Source organism: Brienomyrus brachyistius, chromosome 2 (assembly GCF_023856365.1).
Source record: "Brienomyrus brachyistius isolate T26 chromosome 2, BBRACH_0.4, whole genome shotgun sequence".
NCBI classification, from domain to species: Eukaryota; Metazoa; Chordata; class Actinopteri; order Osteoglossiformes; family Mormyridae; genus Brienomyrus; species Brienomyrus brachyistius.
This window is the reverse complement of record NC_064534.1, coordinates 44,675,027-44,689,469: the sequence shown is the minus strand read 5'-3', so window position 1 is coordinate 44,689,469 and position 14,443 is coordinate 44,675,027. Positions and strand designations below refer to the sequence as shown.

At 39.1% G+C, this 14,443-nt stretch overlaps 1 protein-coding gene across 5 annotated transcripts; it reads left to right on the top strand.

Moving 5' to 3' along the window:
- Positions 1-1,946: 1,946 nt before the first annotated feature.
- On the top strand, positions 1,947-14,137 carry zgc:158398 (uncharacterized protein LOC568894 homolog). 5 transcript variants are annotated; one of them, XM_048985932.1, is made up of 7 exons: positions 1,947-2,075; positions 2,744-2,923; positions 3,138-3,396; positions 3,616-3,760; positions 12,382-12,538; positions 12,655-12,795; positions 13,395-14,137. In XM_048985932.1, the coding sequence occupies exons 2-7, from the start codon at positions 2,765-2,767 to the stop codon at positions 13,413-13,415; spliced, it is 882 nt and encodes a 293-aa protein (XP_048841889.1). In that variant the 5' UTR covers positions 1,947-2,075; positions 2,744-2,764; the 3' UTR covers positions 13,416-14,137. The 5 variants fall into 5 exon arrangements, with proteins under 5 accessions (XP_048841889.1, XP_048841897.1, XP_048841871.1 ...); XM_048985940.1 differs by lacking the exon at positions 1,947-2,075 and adding an exon at positions 2,086-2,454 and having other exon boundaries at positions 3,261-3,396; XM_048985914.1 differs by lacking the exon at positions 1,947-2,075 and adding an exon at positions 2,086-2,454.
- Positions 14,138-14,443: the final 306 nt, after the last annotated feature.

Genomic DNA, 14,443 nt, shown 5'->3' with positions numbered 1-14,443 from the left:
AATTCACCTGATTGTATTGTAACGTCTTGTAATATAAGACAGGCATGTTATGAGGAGGCCTTATAGTGTATGATGGTAATAGGCAGGAACAATCCCCTGTAGTGTTTTTAGCACACCATGGTGGAATGAGCTAGTGGCTAAATGTGCTCCAATATAGAATCCCCTGAAGATGATGGGCATAATTGTTCATAATATTGTCTAATTTTGCCAACATCGTCTTCTCTGTTACTGGCTCTAGTAGGTCCAGGGACAGTTCAGTGATTGAGCTGTTCTTCCTGGTGGGTTTGTTCATGCATTTGACATCACTTGCATTGATGGCACTTCCCCAGCAGGCATGATGTAGAACAGCACACTGGTCACTATGGACTAATAAAACATACACAGCAGCTTGCCACACACATCAGAAGACCCGAACTTCCTCAGAAAGTAGTTTGTGCTTCCCTTTTTTGTACAGTGCCACTGTGTTGTCACTCTGCTGTTCAGGTGGACCCCCAGGATTGGGCAGCCCTACACCACCTCCACTTCCTCCCCTTGGATGGTTACTGGTCTCAGGAGCTCCATTATGGTGGAAGTCCACCTCCAGTTCCTTTGTCTTGCTGATGTTGAATTGAAGGTTGTTCCCTTGGTACCTCAAGACAAGATCCTCTACTAGTCCTCTGTACTCTGACTCATCTCCATTGTAGATATATTCTACAATGGAGGAGACATCAAAGAACTTATGTAGATGGCAATAGCTGAAGTTGTACTGGAAGTCTGACGTGTAGAAGACAAACCAGAAGGGGGGCAGGACAGTTTCTTGAAGTTCCCAAGTGTTTCTCACTGTCATCTCCGACTCATAGTCCTGGAGCCTCACAAACTGTTAGATAGTCCATGACCCAGAAGACTGGGGGGCATCAAGCTGCATTGTGCCATTATTTTATATATATATATATATATATATATATATAAAGGAAAAGACATCTTCACACCAATATGGGTATTTTTGATAGAAAATGGTCAGAAATTTAATAACACTGGTCAACAAAGTTATGAAATCAAAACAGGTGAATCCTACAGTATTTTTATCCAAAAGTCAAATATATAATAGGAATATAACTATTTAAGTGAAATTATGAGCAATACGCATATTTACAGTATATGTATATAGTGTATGATTTTCTACTGTATTTGGCCTCAGTAACATCCCCCTTAAAGGTCCAGCAGACGTAAGCAAGAATACTGGGACTCCACTTGCCTTGATCTCATTTTCTATATCAGTGAGAGAGCTGGACATGTCTTAGCATGTCCAAATACGTACAACTTGGAAACTCTGGTAAACGGGTACGTTGCGCTCTTCTGTAAAGTAATATAAAATTTCAAAAACGGAAATAAGATCCTCCTAAATATACGCATGCATTCTTAATAAAGAATTATGTAATATCGATATAGTCAAGTAATTACGACATTCAAAAATTATGGTTGATAGCAAAATTCTGAATATATTTCTTAAATCAGCAGAAATAAGTACATAAAAAACACCCGTTGAGGATAAAAATAATATATCTCCATGTAATTATTTAGCAGATGTTTTTGCCCTAAGTGGCGTACAAGTGAGGTAGATAATACAAGCATACAGCTGTCATGGAGTCAACGTAGGCACGTATGCTACTAGGCCAAACTTCAGATCTAATCAGCAGGAAGCGTAAGATTACAGGAAAAAGAGACACAAAACACTATACAACATATTAGCAAAAAAGCTATTCAAGTAACAGCAAGCGATACACATTGGTATTATGTCCATTAAGAGAAAATATACTGTATATTAAGTTGAACTGTTAATTAATTAAAATTGATTTGTACTATTCTGCCTGGGACAGGCTCCTGAACAAGATTAGCAGGTACGTCGTGAATAAAAACGTATATGGTGGGGTGTACCCCAAAATCAAACAGGATCAACTTGTTTTTCGACAATATTATTTGTTCCCATACTCTGTGTTCCGAAACAAGTCCTTCCTTGTCTGTCCAAAGTTAATGGCGAGTTGCGTCTTATGTGCGTCCGCTGACGCGTTCGTAAAGTCCCAGCTTGCCGTTATTAGGTGAGTGACGACAGCATTTCCCACAGTGCTAAACGTTGTAGTAGTAGTCGGGAAATTGCTTGAGTTGATGGTATAGCTCGTTGAAACGGTTGATTAATTCTGTTTTGAAAATTAGATATATATATTTTTTTAAATAAAAGTGAATTTTAAAATATCTCTAGCCTGAAATGTCTGCAAGGCGAATGTCAGATATGGGGGATGTCACCGTCAGGCAGATCGCTAACCAGTGCTAGCCAGCAGTCGGGACTAAGTGTAGAAGTTGACGTTATATAGCTGTATCTCTGTCTAATTACTTGCCATTCCGTAATTTATTCCGTTTCGAGTTTGTTTAAAGTTATTTTGTGTTGTATATACGTATTTCGCTCAGGAATTTTCGCTGGTAAGTTTTCCAACATGTTTAACCTAGCAAGCTAACTATATAGCTTGTTGACTTGCAGTCACAGTAATCAAAGGGGGTTGAATCACACAAATCATACTACAGACGTCATAAGAAAACTTTGGCTTTTGGCTGTATGTGTTTTAACTGAATTCTAAAGCCAGTGACTCCCCAACCCATTTACAGCAAGTTTGCGTGCATGCGTATGTATTAGCTACATGTTTTCTGCATCGATTAGCGTACAGTAGTACACATACACGTAAAGAATTAACATTTAGCTTGTATTTTGCAGGCCTGCGACCGTAGAACGGCCATGGGAAAGTGGCATCCGTTTCAAAACATACGGACTAACCTGATGAATAATCCACCAGTTGTCGTATTTTTCCTGTGTATGGTGTCAATTGCCACAGCTTTCATAGGCTTCGGAGCCTATACTAAAAAATACGAAGTTAGGGACCCAGACGTGGCTCAGGTGAGCTCTGTTTATTTTTACACGTGCGCGAGCAATGTAAGATGAGACGTAAAGTATTAGCTATTAGCTTTCTCTATCACACAAACCTGTAAAGTTTACGATGGAAAACGGTGTAAATATTACACAGTATTATGCTATAAATGTATTGTCAAAAATAAATATTAGTTGAATCAGTTCAATTATGTTCCTCACTTTGCTCCCCAAAATCTTCCAGGACTGGAATCAGATTTTAAGATCTTTAGCAGCCTTGAAGTTATGTGCATTGGATACTGACACAGAGGACAAGGTTCCTTCTGCAGATGCGCAGCATGTAAGCAAATCTCTGTTGCTGGGGCAGGAGGCTGCAGGTGAAGTCTCAACTAATTACAGCCATTGGTCCCTGCTAGTACCCCTGGTCTTGAGTGGAAGCACTCCTAAACAACATCCTGCCAGCTTTAAAATGGCCCTCAGGGGAAGTTTGCTGGGCTTGAAAGGTGAGTGTTATCTCAAAAGCTCATTCTCTGAAACCTCTGTTTTATAAGCTTGTATATCTTCTTCAACATTAGATGCCTGTAATTTTAATTTTAGGTCCTTTATTTAGGCAACAAAATATTGTATCCAGATGCGCAATGCTCATATTGTATGGTAGAAATGGTTTATTTACATAAATATACTAAATCAGGCTATTATGTTTATCACAATTTTATTCAAAGGTCCAGCAGGGAAAACAGTACTCAACCTGACACTTCATTTCCTCACTGAGCGGGAGCTGAATGCCAGTCATGCAGGTGATGGAAGTAGCTCCGGATCCACCTGTTTGAGCTTCATGGCACCTGCACACTTCGTGCCTCATACCAGGTGAGTCTATTTCATGATGACATGGAGGTTTATAATCTGAAGATATCCATCCCTTTTTATTTTTCCTATGCCACTCTGGTGTAGCTAGCTAAATATAAACTAATGTTACCCGTAGAGCAGAGATGGGGACTCGAGTTTGTCATATGAGTTTGTGATTCAGCTGTTCATAGAGCATAGGTCCTGGTGTCGGAGAAGCGCGACATCAGGCGATATCAACATGCAACACGCTTTTTCTGTTTTGCCACTAGTACAAATTGCAGACCCGATCTGATAAAGCGCGGGATATTCCGAATGTTATTCCGAGTTTTATTTTACAATAGAAGGCACCACTTATAAGTGGGCATTGCTTATCCTGTGTTGTAAATTACACACTCAGTGACAAAAAAAGTTAAGCTCCCAGAAGTAATGGTCCAGTTTGAATGTAATTTGGTACACGTGCAGACCAGCGATGGGTATGTAAATGATTCGATTTGGAAGGAGCTGGCATGTCTAGTCACCAGACACAGAGGATGCATCATAGACGCATTAGACAGCATTACCAGCACTTGACAGAGTTTGATAGGGGTACCATTGTGGGTTTGCATGTGGTCGTATTGCACAGTTGCCCAGCATGTGGGGCATACAGTCGCCCGATGTTGGAATCAGTGGACACGTGAGGGCACCCACATATGTAATGAAGGTTCCGGCTGCTCAGGAAAGACTGCCTTATGGACACAGGTATTGGACTCTATACTCCACACCAAGTCATCCTGCACTGTGACTTGATGACTGGCATCAGCGCAAACTATGGGTTCACCGACCCATGCCTAGGCTGCGGTTAATAACGGTGCAGGGATGGCTGCTTTTGGAGTGGGCCATAACCGGGATGCATGGACTAATGATAAATGGCATAGTACCATGTTCAGTGATGAATTTCGGTTCTGCATTACCATGCATGACCGTTGTGTGTGTGTGTGTGTGTGTGTGTGTGTGTGTGTGTGTGTGTATAGAGGCACCGAGGGGAAAGGACTAATCCTGCCAATTTTCTGGAGAGACACACCAGCGTTACTCCTGGCATCATGATGTGGGGAGCCATAGGTTATGACTTCAGGTTGTGTCTGGGAGTGATATACGGGGAACCCTGATGGCACAGCACTATGTCAATGACATCCTGCGGCTGCATGTCTTACCCTTCCTGAGACAGCACCCTGGTACAGTCTTTCAAAAAGACAACGCCCACCCACACACGTCGTGCGTTTACGGACTGCTTGTGCCAGGTCCCCTAATCTTTCCCCAATTGAACATGTGTGGGATCAGCTTAGACGTCAGTTCTGGCCCAGTGCTAATCTGCAGGATCTTGAGGGCCAGTTACAACAGCCTGTGGGCCAACTTAACGCAGGACAGAATACAACGGTTGTAACATTCTCTTCCCCACTGTATCGCCACATCTATTGAGGCCCGGGGCAGGTGCCACTCCCAACTAACATGGGACCAGCAGTGTGCTCATACTGCTAACTCTGTTGTCCGTTTGATCTCATATTATAATCATTATAATACAGTGACATGACCTTTCACCATCTGCAGATTAATTTAATTTCCACCACTCCGTCTGGGTGCTTAACTTTTTTTTTTTGTCACTGAGTTTATATACATTGTTATACAGTAACACAGATTGGCATATAGGCATTCCTTAACCTGTGTCATAAATTATATATACATTGTGTTAATATACAGTAACATAGATTGGGATGAATCTGATAATTCGGCAGATATGTCCCAAAAACAATTTTTCATTTCTGACATACCCTTCCAAGTCAAGTTATATTGTCTTACAATGTAGAAAGTGCCCACACCTCTTCATTGTGCCTGGCGTATGGCGTGTAGTGTTATGTCTTAAATTATTTGGAGTTCTGTCATGCATTCAAACTTAACAGTTTTAATAAAGTAAAAGCATAACACCAGCAAATAATTCGACTGAACAGTAATGTAGCTGACTACTCTCCCATAACTAAAAGAGCAGCATGACTGCACACATTATTTTAACTTCTTACCATGGAGTTTTGCAGTGTTATTTGCATAATAATTTTTTTAATTGCGCGAACACACACAAGCTGAGAGACAAATCAATTGTATGCATTAATTGGAATTTTTGCTTTAGAATGGTGTGTAAAAATGGAAATCGTTATTTACTGTATACATGCATTTACTTTAGCAGCACAACAAACCAAGCCTGGGTAATACTTATTCATTAGCCAATCACATCACTTTAACATAGTTGAGGGTGGGGTCCAGCATGGTTTGGTCTGAGCAGAGTTCCAGAGCAGGGCCAGTCTGACATTATTTTAGCGCAGTAATGTATGCATACACGTATGGTCCAACTTAGTTTATGCCAAAATTTCCTGCAAGATAATAATGTTATTTTTGAGAAAGTAGTAGTTTTAAAATCTATATTAGAAAAGTACCCAAATTCTTATAAAAATTGTATTGCTTCAAAGACATTTGAAATAACAATTGCTTTGAAAATGTATATAAGCCTAAGAAACTGAGACATAGTTTTTGATCTGTTCAAGTGGTGATTCCCATGTAGCTGCATCAGTTACTAATAGAAAAAAATAAGCGGTTAAATATTTGATAAATAGTAATGTCAAATTGGAACCACATTGAAGACTAATTTTGTGACTCGAACGCTTCTGCCGTAGAGATGATAGATGCAGAATATTTTGCTTAACGTTGGTATCGATCGATAGAAAAATCTAGATATTGGCATCAGGCCATTGTGTCAGTCTTGGTTGATATTTCTGGCTGATATTTAAACTAAATCAATATTCAACGTTGGCAGCATTAGATCTAAAGATACAGCTACTAAAATAATGCAGTTGATTGCATTGGACGATCAGCCATATTCCTTAATGTAGGACAAGGGATTTTTTTTTCCAAAGTCCTAGGCTCGTGGCATTTGCTATATGGACAAAAGTATTGGGACATACCTCTTAATCATTGAATTCAAGTGAATTCAATTCAGGCCCATTGCGACCGGTGTATAACATCTAGCCATGCAGTCAGCTTTACAAATATTTGTGAAAAAATGGGTCATTCTGAAGAGCTTGGTGAATTTAAGTGTGGTGCTGTCATAGGATGCCACCTTTGCAATAAGTTAGTTCCTGAAATTTCTTCCCTGCTAGATATTCAATGGATCACCTGTACTTGGTAGTATAACAAAGTGGAACTATGCATGCATGCTTGCCTCTCGAGAAAGAAGATGTGTTGCACATTCTGATTGTCCATTGGGCTTGAAAATGGGCTGTTGTATGTTATGTTTGGGGGCATAGTTAATACTGTTACACAAGTCTAGGATTTTTGAATGATCCTGTTTTATTATCTTCTCTTACATGTGGGATTTATATTAGTAAGAGGGAACAAAAGTATTTGAGATTCAAGGTATGTCAGTTCCACGTGTCAAACTTTCTTTATTCAACCGAGGGAAATTTTGAGATTTTCACTCTATTTGCACCTTTAAGATTTGGCACTTAAGTTAGAAATATTCTCTGCCAAAAACATTTAATGAACTAAAAATGCCTGTCGTTGTGTACATACTCCTCGTCTGGTATACATGTTGTTTTTAACCAGTGGAAATGAGTATACAGTCCTACAGTAGCTGTTCTTCCTCTTCCTGAGTCTGCAGAAGGTGCCCTAGCTCTGGAAGACATTCTGTGTAGTGCACATTCCAAAGAGAGGGTGCTCAAGCTAACTTAAGGACTTCAGACCAGTTGCTCTCACTTCACGTATCATGAAGGCCTTCGAGAGGATGGTACTGATACAACTTTGACCACTGGCAACTAGGGATGTAATGATACACTCAACTCACGTTTTGATACGAGTTCACAATACGAAATTTATCATGATTTTTTAACAGAATGAGCTGCAGACAAATTTATTGAAAAATATTCCTTTATCTTTGTAAACTGTGCAAAATGTGTCCCCTTCTTGTCACTGCAACTGAAATTGAATAAAATACTGTTTTTAAAAGAATCACAAATCAAACTAAAGTAAATGGAAAAAAAAATATTCAAATAAATGGTAACGCTTTACATTAACGGCACCTTCATAATGCTTTATATTGCATTCATAAAACGTTAAGTACACCTTCATAATGTATTCATTAAGTATTCAGAAATCATTCATAAACATCATGCATGTATACCTTTACATCCTAACTTGTTTAAGCTGTTAAGGGATGTTAGGATGTTAAGGTGTACTTGCATGTTGCTTATGAATGATCTATGAATGCATTATGAAGGTGCACTTAATATAAAGCGTTACCAAATAGACTAAGGCTTGCATGTGCAGCTTTTTACCGTGGTTTGCCCTTTTAGTAATCTTTGCTCTGGCAGTGGTGAATTGAACTCATTGTGGTGCCGGTGGACATGCTGAAGAAGGTTCGTTGTGCTATCTGTGTATGTTTTCAGTCTTTTACCATGTTTACACCCAGTTTTTGTCTTGTCTGTGTTTTTCTCGCCATTTTTGTTTGTCATTACCGGAAAGCTATAATGCTGCCACACCGTCGATTTTAGATCGGGCATCGCGTCCTCAATTTCAAATTCAAACTCGCTTTCGGTCAAAACCAAAAATGTATGACATTGACGTGTGTACGCAGTGACATCTGATGTTGAACTGACATTGTGAAATCAAGCGTAATATTACACCAGTTTTTCATCGATTTTTAACTGATTCGCAATTCATCGTTTCATGCCTACTGGCAACAGATCAGTTGGATACCCTGCATTTTACCTACCAGGCACACACAAGGTTTGGACAATGCTCTGAACTACTAGCTTCATAGGGCCAGCTCCAACATAGACAAAGCTGGAACTAGTCAGGGTCATGTTCTTTGACTCCTCCACTGCCTTTAACACTATCCAGCCTCTCCAATGTAGGGCATTGCAGCTTGATCTCCCCACAGTCTCCTGGATCATGGACTATCTAAGTAACAGGTGACATTTTGCAAGGCTCTGGGACTGTGTCAGAGATGATGGTGAGAAACACTGGGGCACTTCAGGGAAGTATCCTGTCCCCTTTCCTGTTTGTCTTCTGCACATCAGACTTCCAGTACAACTTCAGCTATTGCCATCTGCTTATGTTCTTTTATGACTGCTCCATTGTATGATATATCTGCAATGGATACGAGTCAGAGAACAGAGGACTAGTAGTGGAACTTTGTTCCCTCTGCACCTCAAGACAATCTGCAGCTCAACATGAGCAAGACAAAGGAGCTGGCAGTGGACTTCCAGCATAACAGGGAGCTCCTGAGACCAGTAACCATTCAAGTGGAGGTGGTGCAGGGCTACACGATCCTGGGGGTCCGTCTGAACAGCAAAGTGACAACACAGTGGCACTGTACAAAAAAGGGAAGCGCAGACTGTACTTTCTGAGGAAGTTTGGGTCTTCTGACGTGTGTGGCAAGCTGCTGTGTATGTTTTAGTAGTCCACAGCGACCAGTGTGCTGTTCTACGTCGTGCCCTCCTGGGGAAGTGCCATCAATGCTAATGATGTCAAATGCATGAACAAACCCACCAGGAACAACAGCTCCATCACAGAACTGTTCCTGGACCCACTGGAGGCATTAACAGAGAAGGCGATGTTAACAAAATTGGACAATATCATGAACAGTTCAACCCATTCTCTTCAGGGGCCACTATCCTGGAGTACATTAAGCCATTGGCTATTCCACCATGGTGGACTAAAAACACTATGGGGGATCGTTCCTGCCTGCTGCCATCAGACACCACAACATTTCCTCACAGGATGCCATTATCCCTGCAGCCATAACCTAAGGAAGCATTCTGTCTTGCATTAAAAGATGTTACAATACAGTCTGGTGCATTTTGTCCTAATTTACACATTATTATTATTCCTCCCTTTATTTTTGGTAACACCAAATTTAGTTATGTACTGTGTGCTTTATATATCGGTTTGCACTTTAGTTTCTTTGCACTGTTTGTTCTGTCTTTGTACACTGTTTGGCATTATAGGTATGTTAGTGCATAGACAATGTTCTTGCTGAAATATGCACCAGAATTTCCCCTTGAGATCAATAACTTTAATCTTAATAACATATGCCAAGTAGAGCTGCACGATATTGGGGGGAAAAAAATCACATTACAATATTTATTCTTTCTGTGATGTATATTGTGATATTAGGATTTAAAAAAATCGAATTAGTTCGATTAGCTCTATTGCTATAATTAATCATTCTAGAAAGACTGAACTGATATTGCCCAAGTATAATGGTAATGATAACTTAATCAGTACTAAACAGAGCATAAGCATTAAACTAAGGAAGCTTATCGCATATGGGAGTTAACGAGTGAAAAAATAGATTTTATTGTCCAATTGAACCTTTTTTATTGCCACAGTGAACATAAAATAAAATACCGTCATGCCCCGATCATGCCGATCCTCTTGCGTACCATGCCCCCACATCTACCCCGTGTGGAATTCCCGCGTTACCAGCTGTTCTGAGTCATGCTCATTGTTGTTGTGTTTTTAAGTCCGCGTTAGAGTATATTTCTCCAGTCCGGTCATTAACATCTTGACGTTGCTGTGTGTTACCTGAGTGCGTGATCCCTTAATAAATCCCTCATTTACCCGACTCCCTTCACCTGCTTCCCTGCCCTGTGCCTGCTCCGCGTATGGCAAATACAACTTAAAAGTAAATACACATTGCAATAAATAAAACTTGTGCTAAATAATTATTACCAACAAAGGACCATTGTTTCTCATACTTAAATGAACTTTTTTACATCACCAATGTAAAACAATCGACATGTTTGTTAGCTGCGCGTGCAAGTATCCAAAAACCTTTAAATTGACCTAGATTATATTACACAGACTTTTGTGGATTGTTTAAGAATAAGAACAGTGTGACATTTGTTAGTTTAGCAAAAACACCAAAGGCATTGTCTACGCTGCTTAATTTAATTTGTGTTTACTTGACATAGCCCGTCCGTCGATGTGACTATTGCACGTACATACATCTAGATGACGATGCCAAAATGATATATTATGCAGCCCTAATGCCAAGTATGGACAGACTGCATCAGCAAAGGGGAAACAGTCATAAGTCAAAATTTGCTGACAGAGATTTTTTAGCACAAATTGGACATACTGTAAAAGTGAATTCAGCAGTTTTTTTTCTTTTGCTCAAGGTAAATTTATTTAGAGAGAAAATATTGCATTAATACATTAATATGGAGCCCCTGAAGGGACCTGTGCAAAAAAGTAAAATGATGTTACTTTCAGATGTGCATGCAAAAGTAAGAGCATTTTATTCTTTTGCACAGGTCCCTTCAGGGGTTCCGTGCATTAGTCTGTCACAAACAAAAATAAAAGAAAGTCATTTATCAGTTTGCACAATTATTCACAGATTTTTCTCTGTTCAAGAGAACTAATAATAGCGGTTTGCTGTTCAGTCTGTATAAGGAATAACAAACTATCGGCTGTTTTATACAGTCGACTTTACCAAGTTTAATGTCCTTTTGTAGTCACCTTTCTCCTCAGTGACTATCATGAGCCTTTTACACATTAAACCAGTGAAGTTCTCATACTTTAATACGGTCCAGTAGTTCTTAATGGGGGTTAAATTAGGTGATGAGACTTTCCAGGTCATAATTCAATCACCTTTCAAGCTTTTCTTGGCCAATGTATGGAATTCTTTGATGTATTGTAAGGGACCTTGTCCTGCATAAATAGCAAAACCTCTTTGAAAGCTGGTGACAAGTGTTTGAAGAAGGTATCTTCTAGAATTTGGTAGTAGATCTTCTTCATTTTTACACCATCTGCAAGTCTGAATGGTTGGCCAAGTTCATCACTAATAATTGCAGCTCATATTATCACTCCTCCACCATCTTATTGGTGCTTGGAGAAGGTGTCCATGCCCATTCTTGATGATGTAGCTTGTGTGCCTTATTGAAGTCGTGTTTCAGCCTTTGTGATTTTAGCAATTTCACGTAGCACACTGCATTTAGTACTTCTGGAGATTTCCTTCTGATTGCAGTTTTCATTCTAAAGTTTCTCTGGAAGTCTCCCCTTTAATTGTGCAGTGATCACATTTTAAAACTTTGCTATTCTCGATTGTTTTACCTCTCCCTGACTTTCACTTACTGTTTCGTTTTTTTCCACTCTCTGTAAGGTCCTTTTTGGCCCATTTTAATAGTAATATTAATTTACTTATACTTCCCTGTGCAGAATTATTATGTTCTTTCCTATTTTACTACATAGAGTAAGTACTCAGACCAAAACTCAGACCAAATACTGTACTGAGCATGCTTTATTTTTAAGCAGTCCGTTCTTAATTGGTGAAAAATCTGGGGTGAAACTATTGGTTAGAAGAAATGATATAAGCAAAATACACACTCGCCTAATAATTCTGCATGTGGCATATACTTAAGAGATATAAACTTAAGATAGGTACTATGCATCAGAGGGAAAAAAATGACAGACCTGACTGAGAACCTCTGGGATCTAGGTGCAATAAACACTGCATTGTGAGATTCACAAAGCTGGAATTTATGGTGGGTCTGCCACTCAGAAACTGCTTTAAATTCAAAGAAAACTCATGATGAACATTTTTTGTAACTGAACAGGATGCCTCCATTGTGCCCAGCAAGAGAAGAACCGTATACAGATCATTCTGTTGTAACAGCCATGACATCAGACCAGTATAAGCAAGATGCCCAGTCAGCTGAGCCTTGTTACCGCATGGAGTTTAACCCAGACCCTGAACTTATCATGCTTTCCCAGGTGAGTATACATTTATGCAAGAAACGGGTGAACAGTATGGACCACAGATGTTTTCATTTTTTCCAGTAATAACCACACAAATCCCACAACCCTATTTTTACCTGTTTCAATTATAGGGAGACAGAGACCTGGCTGTTCATCATTTAATGATTTTCGCTGGATGCTTGCTAAGTTTATGTGCTGTGCTTTGTTTTGCTGGGAGCTTCTCATTTTCTATGTCTCGGAAAAACCAGAGCAATGGGCAGGATCTACAAAAGGTATGCTTCATGACAAATCTTATGCTAGATGGTTATGATAGGATATATTCCGAACTTGTGTTCTGTTATATGTTGTGCATCATTTTTGTCACTTAATTTCATTCAGTTGCTTCAGATCATCTAGTTACGTATTGTTATTTTTAAGCTTAATACTTATTTGTAATTTAGTTTTTCTTTAAAATAATTTTTGTTTTAGATTATAATTCACTGAACCTGACATAAGGCATAAGTGTTGCAGATTAACTAATATTAAAATACACTGATCAGCCATAACATTAAAACCTCTGTCAAATGAAATGAACATTGATTATCTTGTTACAATGGCACAGGTGAGGAATACCATTATATATTACAAAAGCGAACAGTCAGTTCTTGAAATTGATATGTTTGAAGGAGAAAAAAATTACGTCAGAGCTGTTTTGGCGGCACGAGGGGGACTTACGCAATATTGGGCAGGTGGTTTTATTATTATGGCTGGTCGGTGTATATTGGAATATGTGTGTGTGTGTGTTTGTGTTTATGCACAATTTTATTATGGTTATTATATTCTGTGCATATTCATCTCTCATTAATCACTCATTTTTCGTTTTTATTTCCAGGAATCATTACTCCACTCCTGAATGTTATCAAGTCATCTAATTTTTTCTAGTTTTTATCCCATCGACCAACATAAGTAACCAAGTCATATTGAAAAGGATGGGTGAATAACTGGAACTGAACTTGTATTCCACTGATTAAGTGATTTACCTGAACTGCTGGGCAACAAAATGATGAATGAGTCTACCTCTAGAACATGGTCATCTAGACAATAGTGTAATGTTAAACGTGGAAGACCTTTTAGGGATCAAGTGTTTGGTTGGTCTGGACTGATTGTTATACGAAGAAAAACTTTGTTTTTTTGGCAACACCTTTCACAAAATATGCTTAGTAATGTTTATTTCCTTTGAATTTTATTCCGTTTCTTAAGACTATATGAATGTGTACATATTTTGTTAAATAGAGCAGATCTTACAGTTTACTTGGTCGTTTCATGCATAGCATTATTGCCTCACAATTCCAGCAGCCCACTGTTTCCTTGCAGAGCTCCCATATTCTTCCTGCGTTACACAGATTTTTTATGGGTCCTCCTGTTTTCTCCCAAAATCCAAAGATGTGCAGTTCGGTTAACTTCCATTTCTAAAATGCCCATGGTGTGTACTTTTGTGAGTGCATGTAAGCTGTGATGGACTGGTATCCTATGCAGGCTTCTTGTTATCATGTCCAAGATAAGTAGGTGGAAGATGGATGGATGGTGTGGGTCTTAAAGTAGGAATTTTCCATAATGAAAAAACCTAACGTCTGAGCGTGTTTTCAATTGGAGTATATCTGACTATATCTAACACAATTGTGACACATTCATAGTGATGAATCTTCCACATATATCCTCTGGATTTTTTGAGTTCTAATCAAGATCAGGCTGTCTGCAATGACATGCACTACTCCTCCAGGTAGCTGCACTTAACATTGAACCTGATTGACAACTACTGGATGAACACATGTTCTGTGCCCTTGAGTTATTTCACAAAACATGAATTATTCCATTTGTAACTTTTAGTAGGAATCTAATGTAATGTTTCTTGTGTTTTATATCTAGATTTTGCAGCTAGCA